The sequence below is a fragment of the Hemitrygon akajei genome, chromosome 4, assembly GCF_048418815.1.
Source record: "Hemitrygon akajei chromosome 4, sHemAka1.3, whole genome shotgun sequence".
Lineage (NCBI taxonomy): Eukaryota > Metazoa > Chordata > Chondrichthyes > Myliobatiformes > Dasyatidae > Hemitrygon > Hemitrygon akajei.
The window spans coordinates 148,976,969-148,998,223 of NC_133127.1; the positions used below are offsets into that span (position 1 = coordinate 148,976,969).

At 38.0% G+C, this 21,255-nt stretch overlaps 1 protein-coding gene across 7 annotated transcripts in view; it reads left to right on the plus strand.

Annotated features, from left to right (window-relative positions):
• The window catches only part of LOC140726767 (LIM and senescent cell antigen-like-containing domain protein 1), a 94,905-nt gene that overhangs the window by 54,503 nt on the left and 19,147 nt on the right, over nucleotides 1-21,255 (plus strand). For 4 of the 7 annotated variants that reach the window (XM_073043570.1, XM_073043571.1, XM_073043568.1 and 1 more), the window contains exons 2-4: nucleotides 4,542-4,701; nucleotides 7,072-7,138; nucleotides 15,206-15,326. In XM_073043570.1, the coding sequence (XP_072899671.1) occupies nucleotides 4,542-4,701; nucleotides 7,072-7,138; nucleotides 15,206-15,326 (348 nt within the window). Of the gene's footprint in view, nucleotides 1-2,014; nucleotides 2,368-4,541; nucleotides 4,702-7,071; nucleotides 7,139-15,205; nucleotides 15,327-21,255 lie in introns of those variants that run through there. The other 3 variants (XM_073043573.1, XM_073043566.1, XM_073043567.1) reach the window with 3 other exon arrangements.

Genomic DNA, 21,255 nt, shown 5'->3' on the forward strand with positions numbered 1-21,255 from the left:
TGCCTCTGCTTTAGCTTCATACCAGAGAGAATTGTTGAGCTTTGCAGGAGAGAAGCAATGGTTGGGAAGAAGTTGTTTTTAAACCTTTTGAATGAGAAAGGATCTGAGATAATTTTCCCCCCATGAGTAATGCAACACCAGAATATAGACAGGATGTTGTAATGCAGATGTGGTATTAAACAAAAATAGTTGCAAACTTTATATGCTATGAGGACCGGTTGATAAAAATATCCATTTAGTATGCTGAAATCATTTAGTATCAACTATAGACAAGGTGACTTCTTACCAACAATTCCTTTCTTATTCTCTCTCTGAGCTAGCAAAATGTCCTATTGCACACTAGGAGAGTTATCAGTCTCAATTTGATTGTGTGCCTTGTGACTGGCATATAACGTTACCATGATAATAAAATTACTTGAGCGTGGAGCCGTTTGGTTCTTCCTGATGAAGAGTCATTATTTGTAATTTCTGATTATCAAGATCAATTTGCATTCTGTTCATGTTATTTCTTGAATACAAGTAGCCAGACATTGTTGCTGCCATTCCTGTGTCAACTAATTTGCTGTGTTGCTGTATAGTCATCGACAGTTGCTTATTTCGTAATTCCTACATGAGTCACTAACTGGTCACACAGTTACGTATGACTGAATGTGGGGATGGGCTTTGTTTAATGGAAAATAGAGCTTTTCACTCCATAGATTATACAGCTCTTCATAACCACGGGCTGCCCCAAACCCCCTTTCAGTCCGTAAAGTTTAGTTACTCCCCTAATGCAGGAAAAGGTAGCAACAGAATTTCACGTGGCAAGGTTTTGCAGATGAATGCAACAAATGAGCTGTTAGTGAAGGGTTAAAAACACTTCATTTTCAACATACCATAAATCCCTTGATAGGCTTTTGAGGTCTCATTTTGTTTATTACCTGGGTTTGCATTAAAAGTACAAGTTGTTTGGCTGTTGTGTAATGAGTCTAATAATGCTGTAATTCTACCTATAATTCTTTGGTGGTTGCCTATTAAATTTCTGTGTCTATTGTAAGGAATAACTTTGATTTGAATACTCATTCACAGGAGCAAATCTTTGGATTAGTATTGCATGGTAATTTGATTCTGGTTGATGCGATCATGATGCCTCATCTGTAAATATCCTCTTTTTAAAATGGGCCAATAAGCTGAGTTATTTCAAATTAAACCATTTTAAGCAGCTGTTGTTGCTGAGCTCCTAGTTTGGAAATGTGACTGCCCTGCATGCCTATTTGTGGAAGGAGAAAAGGAAATATTCAAAAGCACTGCAACTAATCTGGTTTACTGTTTACGTTTTCCCAGTCAAACTTGTAAATCCATGAAAAGACAGTTTGGAAGCCAAATATTCTTAGTTTTAACTGATGAGCATTGCAGTTGATTTGAAAGGAGCTTTATTAGTGTGAAGTTTTTTTGTTTGGAAATGGACATGAGTGAAAATGTTTATTATTCCAAATGAATTTTAATATTGTCTGTTAATACTATTCATAAAGTTGCATATAGTAGCTGTTAAGTTACTATTTTCCATACAAAAATAATACCTGTAACTTATTAGAAAAGATTTAATTGTATTCTGAATTCTGTCAACCCCAAATTAACATTAAAATGTTAAATAATTCAAAAATGTAAACGATTTCAGATTTGAACCATTATGATTGTAAACATGTAATAGAATTTGTTTTCAGAAGAAATGTTATCTGGAAAGGTGGAGTTATGGGCTGCATTTAATTTTCTGCACTTTTAGTGCAATTCAAGATTATATTCATATCCAGAAATGTTTTAAGTCCAAAAGAATCTAAACATCTTTTTTCCCCTCTACTTTTTTTTGACATTTGCATGATCTAATGAAGATGCAAAATGAATTTAACAATCAATTCTCAGATGTTGAAACAGTATTCCCAAACCTAGCAATGCTACCTCATGTCATTGCTATGCAATCCCATGCATCACATCATTCTGACCTTTCTCTTGGCTGAACTCTTAATTTGAAGCTGCAACATACCCACAGAAGGTTATGCTGGCTTCTCTCTAAGGGTTGGAAGAAATTTACAGTCTTCGAAGAGCATGTTACAATAACTACCAGAGAACTCTGTGACTCGTGCAGTCTCTGCTCAGATTGTCTTTAACTTCATAGAGGATATTAATCTTTGAATCTTTTTAACAATATACGATGAATTTCCGAGAAAATACAATGGCCTTTACAATTCCTCAAGAACTCCTTCAGACAACTATCAATGGTGGCTCAGAAAGTGTTGAAAGCAACGAAAGTGAGAAAGCTGTGTCCAAGTCACAGAGAAGACGGAGTGATATAAATATATATAAGGAATTCTGTGATTTTTATGCTAAATTGTAAGTTGTTTTTCCTTGTACTCTGATTTGTATTTACTTTTTGCAGTACTAAAATGTTATTAACATCTTACAACGGTGATATTTAATTCTTGCAGAACATTATACTGTTATTTTAACAGTGAAGAACATAATACTTTAGTGCGGTAACAAACTGGAACATGCTATCAATTGTTCTGTGTGACCTGTTAAACTTGCTATAAGTAAGTCTGATATAGTTGTTCAGGTTGTCTTAAAATGAACACCCTAACTAATATATTACTTTACAAGAGTGTACCCAAACACATTTCAAGTCCTAATTCGTGGCCTGGAAGATAATGTGTTTGGTGCTGTATTTAGAAGGTTTTTGAATTTGCATGTAAATGAGGAAATGCAGTTTGTTGAAAGATTGGAATTTTGAATCTTTTCCAAGTATCCCATTTACTCTTGTTGTTGAGATGGTGATAACGATCCTGAAATTAAAGCCACTGCCAATGTAATTTCTGAGTTTCCAAATACTTTAAGCTTCTATCAAAAAGATCTAGGGCCTTTTTGTATTAAGAGTAAGAACAGTTTGTGCAGCACTTTCAAGGAAGGGTCTGAAAATGGGAGTTGAGTTTGGGAAATCATCAGTAACTGGAGGCTGTAATACTGTTGCCATGTTTTGGTCAGTAATTAAACCATTAACACATTACTGGAACTCCATAATTTTGAACAAGTAATTAATAATTTAATAGCTTTGTAGCCAATATTAACTGAATTATAACAGTGATAAAAGCAGATCTGATAAAAGATCATTCAACTAACACATTGATTCTTTCTCATTACAGCATTTTTCTATTTTTATTTTAGATTCCTGTCATCTGCAGTAGTTTCCTTTTGCACTACAATAAATACTGAATTATATAATATTGATTTGTTTTGTACTGTAAGATTGGATTTATTCTTTATTATGTGATATTTCATTTTTAAAGAACATGGATTGAATGGACATGCTTAATGCTAGATGTCTAAAAATGATGTACTTCATTATATCTCTTTTATCAACATGGTTAGGATTTCATCAACCTTTTCCACCATGGAAGAAGGATGATAGAATTTTATTCTTTTTTTTAAACCATCTTCGAGTGTTGGGCACTTCTGATGCCTACTGTAAAATGGAAAATATGGCATAGAACACCTGAAATGGAACCCATCTGAATTTCATTAAATGAACATTACAAAAACAATTTGGCATCTCCTATGTGTTATGTGTAATTGTTCTTAATAAATCTGTGGTTCTCTGCAAGTATTTAATGACTAGGCGGTTAATAATCAAAATTTACCTGGTCTGTCTTTGCTAGTGTTTCTGTGACAGATTTGGTAAGAATGCATGAAGCACCCACATTGTTAGTTACTCTCCCATTAAATTGCCATTTCTCTATATCACATGGCTTTATTTCAGAAATATGGGATGTTTAACATAGTTGGATGATTTATGTTAAGAACTGCTCAGATTGTTGATGAAAGTAGTATTGTACCATATAGAGAGAGTGAGCAGCTTCAAGTTCCTGGGTGTCAAGATCTCTGAGGATCTAACCTGGTCCCAGCATATTAATGTAGTCATAAAGAAGCCAAGACAGCGGCTATACTTTATTAGGAGTTTGAAGCGATTTGGCATGTCAGCAAATACGCTCAAAAACTTCTATAGTTGTACTGTGGAGAGCATTCTGACAGACTGCTTCACTGTCTGGTATGGAGGGGCCACTGCACAGGACCAAAAGAAGCTGCAGAAGGTTGGAAATCTAGTCAGCTCCATCTTGGGCACGAGCCTACAAAGTACCCAGAACATCTTCAGGGAGCGGTGCCTCAGAAAGTCAGTGTCCATTATTAAAGACCTTCAGCACCCAGGGCATACCCTTTTCTCACTGTTACCATCAGGTAGGAGGTACATAAGCCTGAAGGCACACACTCAGCGATTCAGGAACAGCTTCTTCCCTTCTGCCGTCCGATTCCTAAATGGACTTCGAAGCTTTGGACACTATTGTACTTCACTTTTTTAATATACAGTATTTTATTTTTTTTTTCTCTGCTAGATTATGTATGGCATTGAACTGCTGCTGCTGCTAAGTTAACAAATTTCACTTCACATGCTGGTGATAATAAAACTGATTCTCATACTGAAGTCTAAATCTAACTTGTCATCTTTTTTTTTACAGCAACATGGCCAATGCTCTGGCTAATGCCATGTGTGAGCGATGCAAAAGTGGCTTTGCACCAGCGGAAAGAATTGTGAACAGCAATGGAGAATTGTACCATGAACAGTGTTTTGTATGTGCTCAGTGCTTCCAACAGTTCCCAGAAGGGCTGTTCTATGAGGTAAATAGAAACGTGGGACAGCTGTGTGGTCCATTAAGTCTTTAAACATGTATTTGTTTCCATTTTTTAATGCAACAAACAATCTGCTGGAGGAACTCGGTGTGTTAAGTAGCAACTATAGGAGGAAGGAAGTTGTCAATGAATCGGCTTGAAACCCTGCACCAGTCCTGATGCAGGATTTTAATCTAAAACAACAGCAGCTAATTCCTTCCATAGATGCTGCCATACCACTGAGTTCCTCCAGCAGCTTCGTTTGTTATTCCATAATCCAGCATCTGCAGTCTCTTGTGTCTTTTCTCTTCTAATGTTTCATCCTTGTGCTCACGATATCTTCTTAAATTGGATAAACACACCCCTACAGCATTATTAACTTCACTTAACAAGTTGCAATAAAAACAATGGCATTGGAAACTGGAGGAAAACGAACCACTTTGTGAAAAGGAAATTGGGCTGTTGACAGAGCTGAAAATGATGATGGGAAGAATTACCCTGCAGGTAGTTGTAGCCATCAGGCTGGGCAAGGCTGCTCCAATATTACCAAAACCCAGCAATGAAGTAGGAACTGGTCAAGCAAGACCAAGGTTTATTTTATAATTTCAGAAGTTTTTAATTATAGCAAATATTTCAATTTATTAAGTATATTCAAAAGAAACTGATCACATCGAACAATTAAATAATTTAAATAAAGAAAATCTCTAAACTGGGAAGGGCAGTGTTGCAATGGTGTTAACTGACTGTGACACATCCTGCTTATGAATCTGTGACTAGCACATGCCTGTTGCTTTTTACATCAACATGTTGTCAAGGCACCAGCAACTTTGTGTATCAAAAAAAACTATCGTAAATTTGTCAGAATCATTACTCTATTTTTAAAAAAGAGTATAAAATTCAGTAGATATTGTGCTGTTGCACAAGTAAATATTGAAATGTATAAAATCAAGTTCTTGAAGATGTAAACAAAATAAAGATAAAATTAATTTGATTTAATTTACAAATTTTGAATAGCCTTTGGCATCACCAACGCAGCCAATTCCTTTCAGTCAGTTATTTCAATTAAACTGTCTCCCTTTTTGCTCTCATCGCCTTCCTATATGTTTAGACATTTTCTACTCATTCTCTTCTCTTACAACACTTCTCAGGTTTCAGGTATCAGTCTGTTAAATATGCCTCTAAGGCTGGTATATTCCGTGCTTGTTTCAGAGGCATTGCTGCAATCTTTGTGTGTGTTGATTTCCAGAAAGTTTCCAACTTTCTCATGTTTATTACTTATTATTTTGTTTTTATACTGTACACATGGTGTTGGACTCCTTTTGAAATCAAAACTAGCATACTATTTGAAGCATAAAACATACTTCTGGAAGTACAACGAGTCAAACAACATTTTTGGAGGCGGAGAGATAATTGATGTTTTGGTTAGAATCCTCCATGTGTCCTTCCTCAGTTCTTGTTTTCACTGCCATCTTGTACCGTGAGGTTTCCATCTCAGGTTCGCAGTTTGGTCCCGACTGGATATCCTAATGTATTTTACAGTGGAGTAACTAATGGTCACCAACTCAAGGGAAAATTATGACAGGTTAACAATATCCTGGTCAAACGGGGAAATTTTAGCAACATTTGCTGACCTAAATGGAACAGGTTCTAACATAATGAAACATCCCAAAGAATATTGGCAGCAGAGGGTTTGGTTCTTAAGAATTCCTTCTCAATCTCTCCACGGTTGTATGTTTCTCTTTATGTTACCTATCAAAATCACGCATTTTGCCACTTTTTTTAAATACCTTTTATGTGGCTTGATGTTAAGTTTGTATGATAATAATCTGTTAAATGTCTTTAAATTTCTCTGTGCACAAGTTAGAAAATCCTACACATCTGGCTGTACACTTATTACGCCTCACCTATTTCACCATTAACGTTATCTTAGTGCTGATGTAGAAAGAAGCCCCATTCCCATTGCTAGTAAAAACAAAATTGCAAAATAAAATCCTGCAAGTTGAATTGGCAAAAATGGCAAGCCCTACTGAAGCTGATATGTATGGCCACAAAACTCTAAAATCACAATTTCAGTATGGAATCTTTGCATTCATAACTTATTAATTTGTCCTTTCCACAGCCTTAAATAAATCTTCCATGCACATTAGCATTTACTGTCATTAGGTTAAAATCCTTTGAGTTTATTTTAGCACCACCTAGCAGACATACCAAGTACATAAGCATTAGTGATTAGAATCTAGCTTACTATATAAACTTTTTCTTATATATACTTTCCATCTTTTACACATTTGAAGAATTGAATATTTTAATTACAAAGGTGTATTTTTTAAAAAGGCATAATATAGAAGTAGTTAAATCATGACATTTCATCTGTTACAGTTTGAAGGACGCAAATACTGTGAACATGATTTTCAGATGCTTTTTGCACCCTGTTGTCATCAGTGTGGTAAGTGGTAAACGTTAATTAACAAATTTGACTTTTTTTTAACCATAGTTTGAACTCTGGCTGTTAACACATTTTCTGGCATTAATCTTATTCAAGGTACATACTTGCAATCCTTTCAATATTGGAGAGTTGATTTGCAAGCAAGAGTTGTTTAGTCTGTCATACTGATCTGCACTATCACACCACTTCACATTTGTTGGGAATATTTGTTATGACTCCCTTCACAGTCTGTTAAACCAAAATTGATAATGTGCTTTGGTAGAAATGTTAGAGTGAGGGATATTCCAGGCTAAGGTTTATAAATTACAGGAGTTACTATACTGCAGCTGAAAGCACGTGCCATCTCATGAATAGCTAGTTTTCTACTGCCTGTTCTGAGTCCACTCCATTGAACATTGTAGTAGTACTGGACACCCTTATGTACCTCAGTGCTACCCCTTTCTTCTGAGTTGATGGATATTTGAGGGTTAGGATTAGGTTTAGGTTAGAGTGTAATTATGTGGGCAGTGAGAATATTATCCCTCTTGTTTCCTGATCTTGTTTCAGAAGATTCAATGCCACTTAACCCTGGCTCTTTAATCTGGCCCAAGCCTTTGATTAACTTGGTCCAACACTACTTGGCTTTAACCTAGTGTGCTCTAGGACATATAATCAGTAATGTAACCTGGGCCTTTGGGTGGTTCAGGTCATTAAATGCACACCCTCGTCCGGGCAACCCAGCCAGGGCTGATCGGGCTCTGGCTTGTGTTTTTCCCATGGGCCAAGATAATGGAAGGTATGTCACTTCTAGGGTTAGGACATTTTAGACCTCGTTATTAGGTTTTGTTTTGACTATTTGGGGAGTCGGTTGTTTTGAGGCTTGGATATTGGGCTTCATCTCAAAGTAAGATGTAACTACACCATGATATACTTCAGTGTTTCCTTTTTCTTCTGAGTCTCTCAGAGTGGAGGATGACTTACCTTCATTCCTGTCCCTTGGATTTTAAGGTAGTTGATGAGATGCTCTGACTATCATAGGAAATGCTTGAACTGATAGGTGGGTTTCGTTTGAACACCTTCAGGATGAAAAGTCCTGGATACCACTTCTTTATTTTGAATGATTACCAGCCAAAGATTCCTTTTTTATTAATGAGGATTTCTTTTCCCTTGAAGGATTTTGTTACTGTTGTGCTGGAAATCTCTTTTTATGGCAAATCTCTGTAGAATGCTTGTTTAAAAAAAAGATTGCATATCAGGTACGCAGATAATGTAGCCTAGCTGAGTGTAGTTAGGGTTTCAGTGCTGCAAAAGGAAATAGGCATTGCTCAGCTTGTCTTGCCAACTATTTGAAAGATTTTGCTTTTGAGATGGTCTTTTTCTCTGACATGAGAGGGCAGGAGGCACTGCAGTCTGTTAACCATGATTAAACTAAATTCTAAGTTTGATATCTTAACTTTGCGTGGTTAGGACTTCTGTTGATGTAGTGTAATTTGTGATGAATTCAGTAATTTTGCCTTCACTGACAGTCAACTTCTGATATTTGGTTAATGCTCCACGTTTCTCATGCATTTCTTGTGGATCTTTATTGTAAGGGGAAGTGGTGTATTGTAGAATAGAGCAGTTTATGAGAGATCTTTTGAATATTTAATGTAAGGCCAATTCTCTTGTTCATTCCTGCACTGAATTGTACATTAGCTTGCAGCAGAGCATCTGGTTTGTGCACACAGACACACATTACATACAGCTCAGTGGATGAGGATGGCCAAACTTTGATTTTGTATTGATGCCACCAGTACCAGTAATTCAAACACTATTCTACTGTTTCAATGTTCCTCAACTAAAAGATATGTTGAAGCTTGTTCTTTAATTGTTGTTTACACTGAATTGGCAGACAAGTTGACATTAATAAGTTAGTTCACTGGAAAGCTCTTTTGCTGACATTCGAAAGATTTAAAAACCTGTCATTGAAATCAACTCACACCTTATTGTGTGTCTATTTTCAATGAATGGTTTGTACAAGAATCAATTAGTTATACAGAATGGTTACATTTATAATTATAAATTTTACCATGTTTGGTGAATAGCTCCACTGGTATCACATCGCCCATTTTAATGTGTATACTCCTACAGTACGTAACAGCCTTGGCTGTATCCTTGAATAAATCATAAAAAATATACTTTTTGCAACTATAATTGTTCTTTGTCTGCATACCATGATTGGAGAAAGGAGTCAAAACATCTGTAGTTTACTAAGGGTGATTCACACTGAGTTGAGAGGAAAATTTAAAGCTTGAGATTAGTGAAGGTCATGGAGGAATTTGAAAATGGATAAGATGTTAAGATTAGAATAAATGTAAGAATCTTTTGGAGGTTTAGAACTTCCTAGGCTATGATGGCAGTTACAATCTTGGTTGATATTCAAAATAAGCATCAACTCAATCCCCTACCCAACAGCAAAGCATGAAATTATTCCCTACAGTATTGCTACCACCAACTCGCACACACAAAGCACCCATATCCCCTACCTCTCTGAATATTAAGCAATCAAATGTTTCTTCTTCCTGCCCGCATTGGTTGCCCTCTCTTAGTGTGAGCACTTACCTCTTCACACCTTTAAGTAATTGACTTAATTTTATCACTTTCTCTGTCATTTCTTTTCTCAACTCTCATTCTGCCTTCTTTGTCTTCTCCCCCTTTTCCTCAATTGTTACCCATATTCCCTTTCTTCCAACCGGACCAGAAATCTGCATTTACTATGCTTTAAAACTTGGAAGCACCCAAGCTACTCAACTGTTTGCTATAGCAACACATTCAAATTGCTGGAGAAACTCAGCAGGTGAGGAAGCATTTATGGAAATGAAGAAGGGTCTCAGTCTGAAATATCTACTGTTTATTCATTTCCATAGATGCTGCCTGACCTGCTGAGTACCTCAGCATTTTGTATGTGTTGCTGTGGACTTCTGGCATCTGCAGACTTTCTATGAAGTCTCTGTTAATTAATAAAAGAGATCACCTCTTTCATTCCATTTCCACCTCACCTGTCCTGTTATCCTGCTTCTGCCTCCACTCCGTTAACCCTTCTATTACATGTTTTTTGTTTTATTTATCCATCGTGGGCACACAAAAGTAACAGGATTTCTGAATGCCAAAGTGATCTTAGTTTGCCCCCAGATTCAAACCCTCCCAGCTGCCAGTTTCTTGCTTTGCACTCTCTCTCCATCTTGAAAATTTTGATTCGATCATAACCTTGAGCACATATAGTACAAGTTTCTCAGTTACTTCACGATTTTTTGAAAAAATATCTTTCAAAATTTCTCATTGATTTGAATTGTGGTATGATTACACATTGTTTAGGATGCTGGACTTAGTAGTCTATAAATCTGAAATGATAATATGCAGATATGGGTTCAAATCCAACAAAGAAACTGGGAATTAAACCAGCTAATAAAATATTCTGAAACAATTTGATTAATTTTGTGAAGCTAGTAGGTTCACATTGAAAATACGTCTAGTTCACAATTGTCCTTGAGAGGAGGAAATCTGTCATCCAACATGTAATTCAACACCGTGGAAATCTTTTGCAAACTGATTAATACCAGCCTTGCAAGTGACTTCCACAGACCTTGAATTTTAAATCATAACTTAAAGAATTTTGTTTTCATTTCTTATGTTGAATTTGTGATCCTTTGTGACAGCCTGCGACCAGGGGTGTGCCATAGGAATTGATGCTGGGTCCAAAATTGATAGTGGTTGACAGTGAAAAAGGTTGTCTTAAGATTGCAACAGGATCTACACTCAATGGGCATTTTATTAGATACACCTGTACACCTGCTTGTTAATGCAAATACTAATCAGCCAGTCATGTAGCAGCATAAAAGCATGCAGACACTGTCAAAAGGTTCAGTTATTGTTCAGACCAAACATCAGGGTGGGGCAGAAATATGATCTAAGTCACTTTGACTGTGGAATGATTGTTGGTGCCAGATGGGGTGGTTTGAATATCTCCGAAATTGTAGATCTTCTGTGGGATTTTCACTTACAATAGTCTCTAGAGTTTACAGACAATGGTGAGAAAATCAAAAGCAAAAACATCCAGTGAGCAACAATTCTGTGGCAAATGAGAGATGTTAGAGGCAAATGGCTGGCAGGAAGGCAACAGTACCTCAAATAACTACTTGTTCCAATAGTGGTGTACAGAAGAACATTTCTGAACACACATGTTGAATCTTCAAGTGGATGGGCTACAGCAGCAGAAGACTGTGACCATGCACTCAGTGTCAACTTTATTAGGTCAAGAGGCACCTAATAAAGTGGGCACTGAGTGTTCATCAACCAGGAAGTCAGCAAAGTAGCAGTAGATGTAATTTAGATTGGACAAGTGTGAAGTAATGCATTTTTGGGGAGTTAAACCAGGGCAAGATATAGACAGTAAATGACATGACCCTGGGGAGTGTTGTAAAACTGAGAGCTAGGGTACAAGTACATTGTTTCCTAAAAGTGCTGATATGGATATACAAGGTGGTGAAAAAGGTGTGATATTCTTGCCTTCATCAAAAAGTGTATCAGAACATTCTATTAAAGTTGTGCAAGATATTGGTAAGACCACGGCTGCAATATTATGTACCATTCTGGGCTACAGACTGAACTTTTTCACAAGGATGTTGCCAGAACTGGAGGACTTCAGTTTTGTGGAGAGACTGGACGACTCCAAAGGATTTACAGGTGAAGTTTTGCCTCACTGTGAAGGACTGTTTGGGGCTCTGAGTGGGAGGAGGTGAATGGGCAGGTGTAACACTTCTGCTTGCAAGGATAAGTGCTGAGAGAGAGGTTAGTGGAGATGGACAATTGGATGAGGGAATCACGGAGTGATCCTCGCACAGGGAGAGGGGCACGTAAAGATGTGTTTGGTGGTAGGATCCTGTTGAAGGTGGCAGATGTTGCGGAGAATGGTGTGCTCGATGTGGAGACTTGAGACAGTAAGTGAGAACAGGAGGAACTCTATCCTTGTTAATGCAGAAGGAAGATGAGGTGAGCATAGATGTCTGGGAAATGTAGGAGATGCAGGTGAGGGCAGCATCGATGGAGGGGGAAGGGAATCCACTCTTTGAAGAAGGAGGACCGCTCTAATGTCCTGGAAAGGAAAGGCTTATATTTGGAACAGATGCAGCAGAGATAAAGAGACTGAGAAAAGGGAATGGCCATTTTACCGGAGACAGGATGGGAAGAGTCAAAATAGCTGTGGGAGTCTGTAGGCTTATAAAAGCTTTTGGTAGACAATTTTTCTCCAGAGATGGAGACCGAGAGATTGAGAAAGGGGAGAGAGATGTCAGAAATGGACTAAGTGAATTTAAGGACAGGGTGGAAGTTGGAGAACATTATCTGGGAAGGCTTGAAACATGGACTGTTGAGCATAGCCAACAAAAAAACAGGCATAGCTAGGACCCACGCAGGTGGCTGTGGTTACAACTTGAGTTTGGAGAAAGTGGGATGATCTAAAAGAGAAATTGGTGAGTGTAAGGACCAGTTCCACGATTTGGGCAAGGATGGTGGTAGAGGGGAACTGGTCAGGTCTGTTGTCGAGAAAGAAACAATGAGCTTTAAGGCTCCTTGATCAGTATAGAAGTGTATAGGGATTGGACATCCATGGTGAAAATGGTCAGGGCCAGGGAACTGAAAGTTACTGAGAAGATTGAGAGCAAGGTGGGAAGGAACTGAACCAAGGGGAATAAAATGGAGTCAAGGCAAACAAACATGAGATCAGTCGGGCAGGAGAAGACAGAAACAATGGCTGCCCACACAATCAGGTTTATGGATCTTGGGCAGGAGATAGAAACAAGCAGTGCAGATTAAGGGAACTGTGAGTTTGCTGGCAGTGGATGGGAGATTTCCAGAGTTGATGAGGTTTGTGATGGTGTCAGAGACAATGTCCTGATGGTCTGGAGTGTGGTCCTTTTCAAGATGCAAGTAAAAGGAGGTATCTGAGAGTGCTGCCTGGCCTCAGCAAGGTAGAGGTCTCTCCACCAGATTAAACATCATCCCCTTTGTCTGCGGCTTTGATGGTGACATTGGGATTAGTATGGAGAAAGTGGAGGGCTGTGCATTCAGAGGGAGTTAAGTTTGAAGAGGAGAGAGGAATGCTGAACTTGAGAAGGTTGATGTCTGATTGGCAACTAGAGATGAAAAAATCCAGAGCAGGCAGAAAACTAGAGCAGCGTGTCCAAGAAGAGGGGGAAGGGAAGGAGTACAGGCCAGGTGTGTGTGGGAAGAGGGATGAAGTAATAAGTTGGGAGATGATGGATGGAAAAGGTACAGGGCTGGAGAAGAAGGAATCTGATAGCACAGGATGGTGGACCACGGGAAGAAGGAAAGGAAGAGGGGCACCAGTGGGAGGTGATAGGCAGGTGAGGAGAAGAAAAGAGATGAGAGGGGGACCAGAGAGGGGAATTGAAGAAGGGGGAGGGGGACTGTTTTCCTCAGAGTAAAGGAAGTTGAGGGTGACCTTGTAGAGGTATATATAAGGTTAGAGATAAGTGGATGGTCACAGTTTTTCCCCCATGGTAGGAGGAGTCTTAAAATTAGAGAGCATAGGTTTTAAAGTAAGGTGGAAAAGTTGGAGTAGAGGAAGGAGTTAGGGAACTTAGTGACATGATATCATTGCAACGTCCTGTCCCTCAATATCAGCAAAAGAAGTGGTTCTTGACTTAAGGACGAGGGGTGCTGCACATTCTCCTTTTTACAAAACAGTGGTGCTAAGGTCAACAGGGTCAAGAGCTTCAAGTTCCTCGGAGTGAACATCACCAACAGCCTGTTCTTGTCAAAACACATTGATGCCATGGTATAGAAAGCTTAACAACCCATCTTCTTCCTTAGGAAGCTAAAGAAAGTTGGTACAGCATGCCCCCTTTGACCCCATGACTACAAGAAACTGCAATGAGTTGTGTACAGGACTCAGCGCATCACAGAAGAGATGAAGGGCTGAAGAGGGAACCTGATAGGAATTCTCTTCCATCTATCACCTCCCAGTTTCTCAAATCATTCCTCCTCCCCCCACCCTGCCACCTTCCTCCTCACCTGATCTCACCTTTCACTTGCTTCCACCTTTTTATTCAGGCTTCTGGCCTCGTTCTTTCCAGTCCTGATGAAAGGTCTTGGCCCAAAATATCAATTGTTCATTTCCTTCCATACGTGCTGATTGACCTGAGTTTCTCCATCACTTTGTGTGTTGCTCAAGATTTAAAACATCCTCAGAATCTCTTGTGTCAATGACTGCTTCTATCCAGCTGTATTAGTAGGGTAAGAGGGCTCTTGACCTCGGTCTATCCCACTTTGACCTTGCACCTTATCATTCACCTGCACTGCACTTTCTATGTAAATGAAACACTTTATTCTGCCTTCTGATATTGTTTTATTTCATACCACCTCAATGCACTTTGGTAATGAATTGATCTGTATAAGCAGTATGCAAAACAGGCTACTCACTGTATACAGGTGACAATAATACACCAATTGACTCATTTACCATAAAGAACCTGAAGAGTAGATTATTCACACACACAGTAGTGGGTGTATGGAGTGCTCTGCCAGAGGAAGTGGTAGAGATGGGTACAGTTACACATGTAGAAGACATTTGCACCGCCTTGTGGGTAGGAAAGGGTTTAGAGGAATTTGGGGCAATTGCAGGCAGATGGGATTAGCTCAGAAAGGCGCCTTGGTTAGAATGAAGAAGTTGGGCGAAAAGATGTGTTTCCATGCAATATCTCTATAATGATAAACTGCCAAATCTATAATCTTCTTGCCCTTTGAAACAATTCAATGATTGTAATAAAGTTTAATCTGTACATTTATAATTGCTGATTTTAAAAGAATTTACATTTAAAAATTGACCATGCAGAAAATGATATAAATTTCAAAAGCCTCAATTTCTAAAAATAATTATGTTGAATTTTTCTGTCCATCAAAGTTCATTCGTCAATAACAAAGTTTATTGATGAACCCCATTTCAAATTAGCAGGGGAGAAGGGTGGTAAGAAAATATTGTCTGATTACTTTTTTGAGAAATATCTATATTGGTGCTGTCTTTTGTTCCAGGTGAGTTCATCATTGGCCGAGTGATTAAAGCCATGAACAATAGTTGGCATCCGGAATGTTTTCGCTGTGACCTCTGCCAACAAATTCTTGCAGATATTGGATTTGTAAAGAATGCAGGCAGGTTGGTATGCTTGATTACCCTTCTTTTATTATTAATACAGAAACAATACTCTGTGCTCAAAAGTGTATGCTTACAGAATGTTCCATTATGTTCCCTCACACCTGTTTGTAAAAGGCCCATAGAAATTTGCAATAAAGAGCAAAGCCAGTTGAATCCCTCAACTTTACCTGCCTTCTCTGCGAATGACCCAAGACATCGTCATTTTCAAAGGAGATGCACATTGAATTTAATGTTGTATTTACAAATATCACTACTCTGAGATTAAGGAAAATGATGAAGCACCTTAAAATGGTCCTAGCGCAGTGTCCTGAGGAAATTTGTAGCATTGTTCTGGGACTAGGTTGATTGCTTTCTCACAATCTTACCCATGTTTCTTTGCACCATGTACTGATGCCCATTAACTATTACCAGTTCCCCTTGATGCCTCACTCAGGGCACTCATTCTCACATCATGGAATTTAGTTGCAAGGAGGTAATAAGATCTGGAGCGTGGAGGCTCTGGTACAACTTCCAATGGGTATTGGTGAGCAAGCTATTGGAGAATAGCTGCCACTTGGTAACACTGTCAATACCATTTTCTATTACTTTGCTGCATAGTAATTAGTCAAATTAGATTTCTCCTTTTCAGATTAGGAAATCACTGGCCTTCCACTTAAATACCATTCTTTGAGAGAGCTTGTGCAATGAGTTGTTGAAAGTTTACTTAAGCTGTTGCTAACTTTTGCTGAAAGTAGTCACCAAGCTGTCTGGTGTATTGAAAAGGAGCTATTGGATAGTGATCAGGAACTGTGTATTTGCTGCTGTACTTAACCGAATTGGTGGTTGTCCATCGTATCTGACAATGATAGGAAACCTATGCAGGAGAGTTTTTAAAATGGAAAAGTCATTCCATTGGGGCAGTTCCACACTCTCCGCCTCAGAAGTCCAGGTCCAGTGGTACAAGCAAACTTCACAAACCAGGATCTTCCTTGGTTGTAGCGGATGACCATGATGTCTTTCGCCTCTTGTCTTGCCCTTCACTCTTCATGGGGATTGCAGAACTGCCTTCCTGGCCATTGGATCTCACTGCAGATCTCATCTCCCCAGTCTGCTGGAGCTGACTTCACATGCTAGGACAGGCATGTCCCTGTCTCACTGGGGTATGAGGCCACCAGCTACCCTCACCTGGTTTAGCCTACCTTTCGAAGCAGTATACAGGGGTGTGGCTGCTGTCACACGCAAACAGCTGTTTGGAGCCACAGGTGGGAGCTGAGTACCTGATAGGAAACAAAGGTGAGTGCGCTTCCTGGAATGGACACAATAAGCCCCTTCACCAGAGGTGCTACTCTCTCTCTCGATACCCCATAGCCCCCACTTTACCTAATTACGGTATTGCAATTTAAATGCATAACACAGTATTAAATACATTCTCCAGAATTTTGTGACTCCAATTCTCCAATATCAATTGTACTATATTTTCAGTATTTTAGTTTAAAATTGTTTTGTGTAAAGCTAAATCCACTAGCATTTTGTACATGTTGCTTATCAATGTTAATCTATGTTTTTTCTATAGTTTATATTTCTGCTTCAATGAAATGAGTTTCTTTTCCAGTTTTTAAAGTACACTCTTTTTCTCTTCAAACATTTATAGCTTTGTTATCCAACTTCCTCAGCTTAAATCTAATTTCAAGACAGCTAGAACTTTCTAGAAATAATTTAAAATGCATTTTGAAATGTGCTACCAAATTATTATTGAATTGTAATTAAATATTTGATGAAACAAAGTGAATCTGAAAGCCAGGCATTTTAAGCATTCTCCATATTTAGTAAAAATATATTCAGCCAAAGTTGTTTCTGATTATTATCATCAGTAGGATTGCAACTTATGTTAGAAACTATCTTGCATATTACTAAATATAGGACACAAGATGAAAATACTTTTATTGATGACACTTTCAATGAAATACACAAAAATATTAGAGGCTGTTTCTTCACCAAAGAAGGAAAGTTGAAGAATGTGTTCATTTGTCTGGCTATTTGGTGCTAAGATCAAAAAGTAATTTGAGATATGCAAATATTTACTGATGACATACAGTAATTTTGTACTTCCAAAGATGCATTATTCAGCTGTTTTATTTTTGATGGGATGTGATAGTACAGATCAACACTTGAAGTCCCAAACAATGAATACTTAAATCTGTCCTTATTCACCGTAAAAAAAAACAAAAAAAAACAACTACTTATAGTCCCTCTGCAAAGGGACTGTTTAAAATTATCTCCAAAATAGAAGTAAACCAGTTGATGCTAGTCAGACAGAAGAAAGCACGGTTGATACTGGTAAGATTCTGAACTGGGTGTAGACTGAAAATGCTGATTTGCCATAGTGATATACAGTGAAAAAACTACATGATAAGCTAAGTGGCAACGCAAAACAAAGTAATTAAGACCATGAAACTCATCCTGGAAGCTTTGCGCTTGTATTTAAGTCACCTGTATGACTGGAGGTGTCTGTTTAAGCATCAGTGGCAACAGGTAGTGACTAAAGATGCAAAAGAAAATTCAACAACTGTAACACCAGAAGCATCTCATGATGGATTTTCCTTGTACCATTGTAAGCACACAGTTGTGTTCTCTTGTGCCTCAACAGTCTGAATGGTCACAGCAAGCTGAATAGTTCCTAGAATAGCAGTTACCCATACATTTGCACTGATTATTTTTGTATAGCATATTTTTCGAAAACTAGTAGAACTAACGGGGTGTACTATTGCCAGGTAACAATCAATAATGATGCAGGTAAGAAAGTAGACACTGCTGTACAAGTCAAGACAGAACAGCAGACTAGTAATTCGGCAGGCAATCTGCCCGAATGGCCAGTGGCTTTGAAGCATGTGATAGTAAATATGCAAAGGCAGTGTCAAAATATGAGGCAGAGATAAGCTACAGCAAGATTTTTAGCAAATAGATGTTGTTTTTGGTCATGGTTTTCATGTGATGGCAGAAGACTCTCACTGAGATATTGTTCTGAAATAGCCCAGCTGTAAACACAGTGCTGCAGATAGCAATGTAATTCAGCCTTTCCAAGGATGTTGTGGTCAAGTTAAAACTGGGATCCATGTCCAAATCTGCTGTTTTTGTAGCTGTATACTTCCAAGTTTGGAGAATCACAAACAATAATTGTTTCTCATACTTGTAGACCAAAGAAAATATAACAAGGTCCAAATCTGCTGTTTTTGTAGCTGTATTCTTCAATTTTGGAGAATCACAAACAATAATTGTTTCTCATGCTTGTAGACCAAAAAAAAACAAGGTCATATTTAGCCCAGCAAATTCATAAATATTTTCATGTTTAAAGCAGTTTTCTATAATGTCCTGCATCTATTATCTAATGTTGCAAGAAGCAAGTAAAGTTAAAAAAGGACCAAATTTCAATTGTAGACTAAATCAATCTATTTACATATGAAGAGCTGTTGAAAATCTATAATTTCATGTTAAACAAATTGATGACCATTAGGGGAGAGAAATTGGTTACTTGTAACATGATCAATCTAAAGCAAACTTCAACCTAGTCAATGTTCCCAGCTATGGAATGCAAGAACTTACAATGAACTGAGGTGTGGACTGCCGCTGTCTGAAAAACAACCATTTCAGTAGCGTATAATTCCTGTTCTGTAGTGAAAATGGCTTGTCCTTTAGTGCAGTGTTGCCAGGGTGTGTATCAGCTCTGATCTGTTGCGCAAATGTATTCTGGCTATACTAATGAAGGAGAAGTCTCATTCCACTTTTTAAAGCTTTATAACAGAGTTTGTTTGCAGGAAATGCTTCCTTTGGAAACAGCATTCCATGAAGTGCATTAGGTTTTCCTCTACAGAAATAGTTGCTTCCTTTTCCCAGCTATGGACTACATCCTCTAGAGCACTTAGCAGTTTGAGAGCTTTGTACTTTATAACCCTTCTTCCCAAGCTACCAAACAAAAATTGGGGGAATAATAGACAATGCTTCTGTTGATGAAAATACACTAATACCTATTTCAATTAAGATAAATGTTTGGGAGGGGAACAAAGCATGGAGAATATAACTAAAACAAACATTCAGTTACCCGACGCACCAGGTGGTTGCACCCCAGTGTTTCATCTGAATTTGTGAATTGTGGGAAGTGAAGTGGGTCCTAAAATTATTACCAGTGAGATAAATCATTCAAATTCTAAACTTTAATTGAAATGCTTCCTATTGGCTAGATTATAATAATTTCTAAAAACAAGAAATGGTTGTGTGTAAGATAGCTGTGAATAAGTAAACTCTATTAACAAATTTGTACCTAATAATTTTGTGGTTATAAACATGATTGAAATTTGTAAATTCTGAGCTTGCCTTGTGAGAATTTGCTTCAGTCACGAGGTCGTTTCAAATGGGTGCATGGATCAACCTCTTGGTCCTGAACTTGGTGTACCTGATTTCCATCTTATTAACATGAAGTATCAGAATTTACTTCCCTTAACCTCTTGCACGGGAGTGATAAGCAGGTTTTGGGGATTTGGATCAATAAGGGAAAAGGAACACTCCAAATTTGCTGCGGAGTATTTATTAGAGTATAATAAGCAACAGGAAAAGAAACGTAAAGAGTATTAAAACACAGTCTAAAACAATGTGGAAAATAATTGATAAAAGAACAAGACCCACACCCTTCTAAATGATGCAAAGGATTAACAAGACAACAAACTTAAAACAGAGCACAGAACAATCAGTACAAGAGCAAATCTCATGCCCTTCTGCTCATTGAGGACTTTGATTTACGACGACTGGCCTGGAGTCTCTTAGATGTCTTTGGCACCGATCATGATTCCATGTTCAAGGATAGAGATCTGATGAGCTTGCTCACTGTTTGCACTTAAATAATTAAAAATGCTCGCACTTCTTTCCTAATCTATGCATATCAGTCAGCTACGTTTCTAAAATTAATTAATTCTTAATGATAGATGTATAGGGAGGATTATACATTCCCACTGATCTACTCTCACTTGTTTTCAAAAATCTTTTCTGTCAGGATTTTGCTGACTGAAATGTTCATCCTTGAAAAAGAAACCAAGTTATCACATTCCCTTAATAGGTTACACTTATATACTTCAAGGCCTCTTGGATGAAACCAGGCTTTATGTTTTATTTATCTTTCTAACTAACAGGCTTGCTTATTATGAGTAGTGTGAACAGACAACCAAGTCCTTTCTGAGTGAGGAGGTCTGTTTTTAACCCTCTCATTACACCTCTATATGTGATTCTTTTAGTTAAATGATTTTTCAATAATGAAAATCAGGAAATTACAAAACTTGCATTTAAATCTTTGAACCTGCAAGTATGTTTTTTTGGCTTTGAAATTTTTCTACAGCATTTCTGGTAGGTACTAAAACAACGTTAGTTACCTTCCTAAAACTGTTTCTTTTTTATATATAAAAAGCTTTTCTTTTAAAATAAAACACAGAAAATCTATTAGCACTGGTTCCAAAACAATGTCTCCTTTTCCAAAATGCTATTCTGGTTCAGGAACACCAGGGCTTGAATTTCCTCTCTTCTCAGCTCTGAATGGGAAACACATCCTTAGAATCACACCACAGTTCTCCCAGTGTCCTTTCACTTGATGGAGAATGAACATGCTGCATTGATGGGAGTCGGTTTTCAGTGCCCTCCTGAGCAAAAGGAGCCAGGAAGAGCAGGAGCTTTGTAGGAACCTGTGCAGGCTTCTGAAGAATTGGTAATTGATTTGTTATTTTCACATGTAGTGAGGTACAGTAAAAATCTTATTTTGTATGCCGTCCATACAGATCATCTTGCCACATCAGTACATTGAGCTAGTAGCAGGGAAAAGCAACAACGATGCACATAGTAAATTGATTCCTGTACTGAGGGACTTTGTACAGAAGTTGCTAGGGAGGTGTTTATGAGGAAAGTAGTGCCCTCT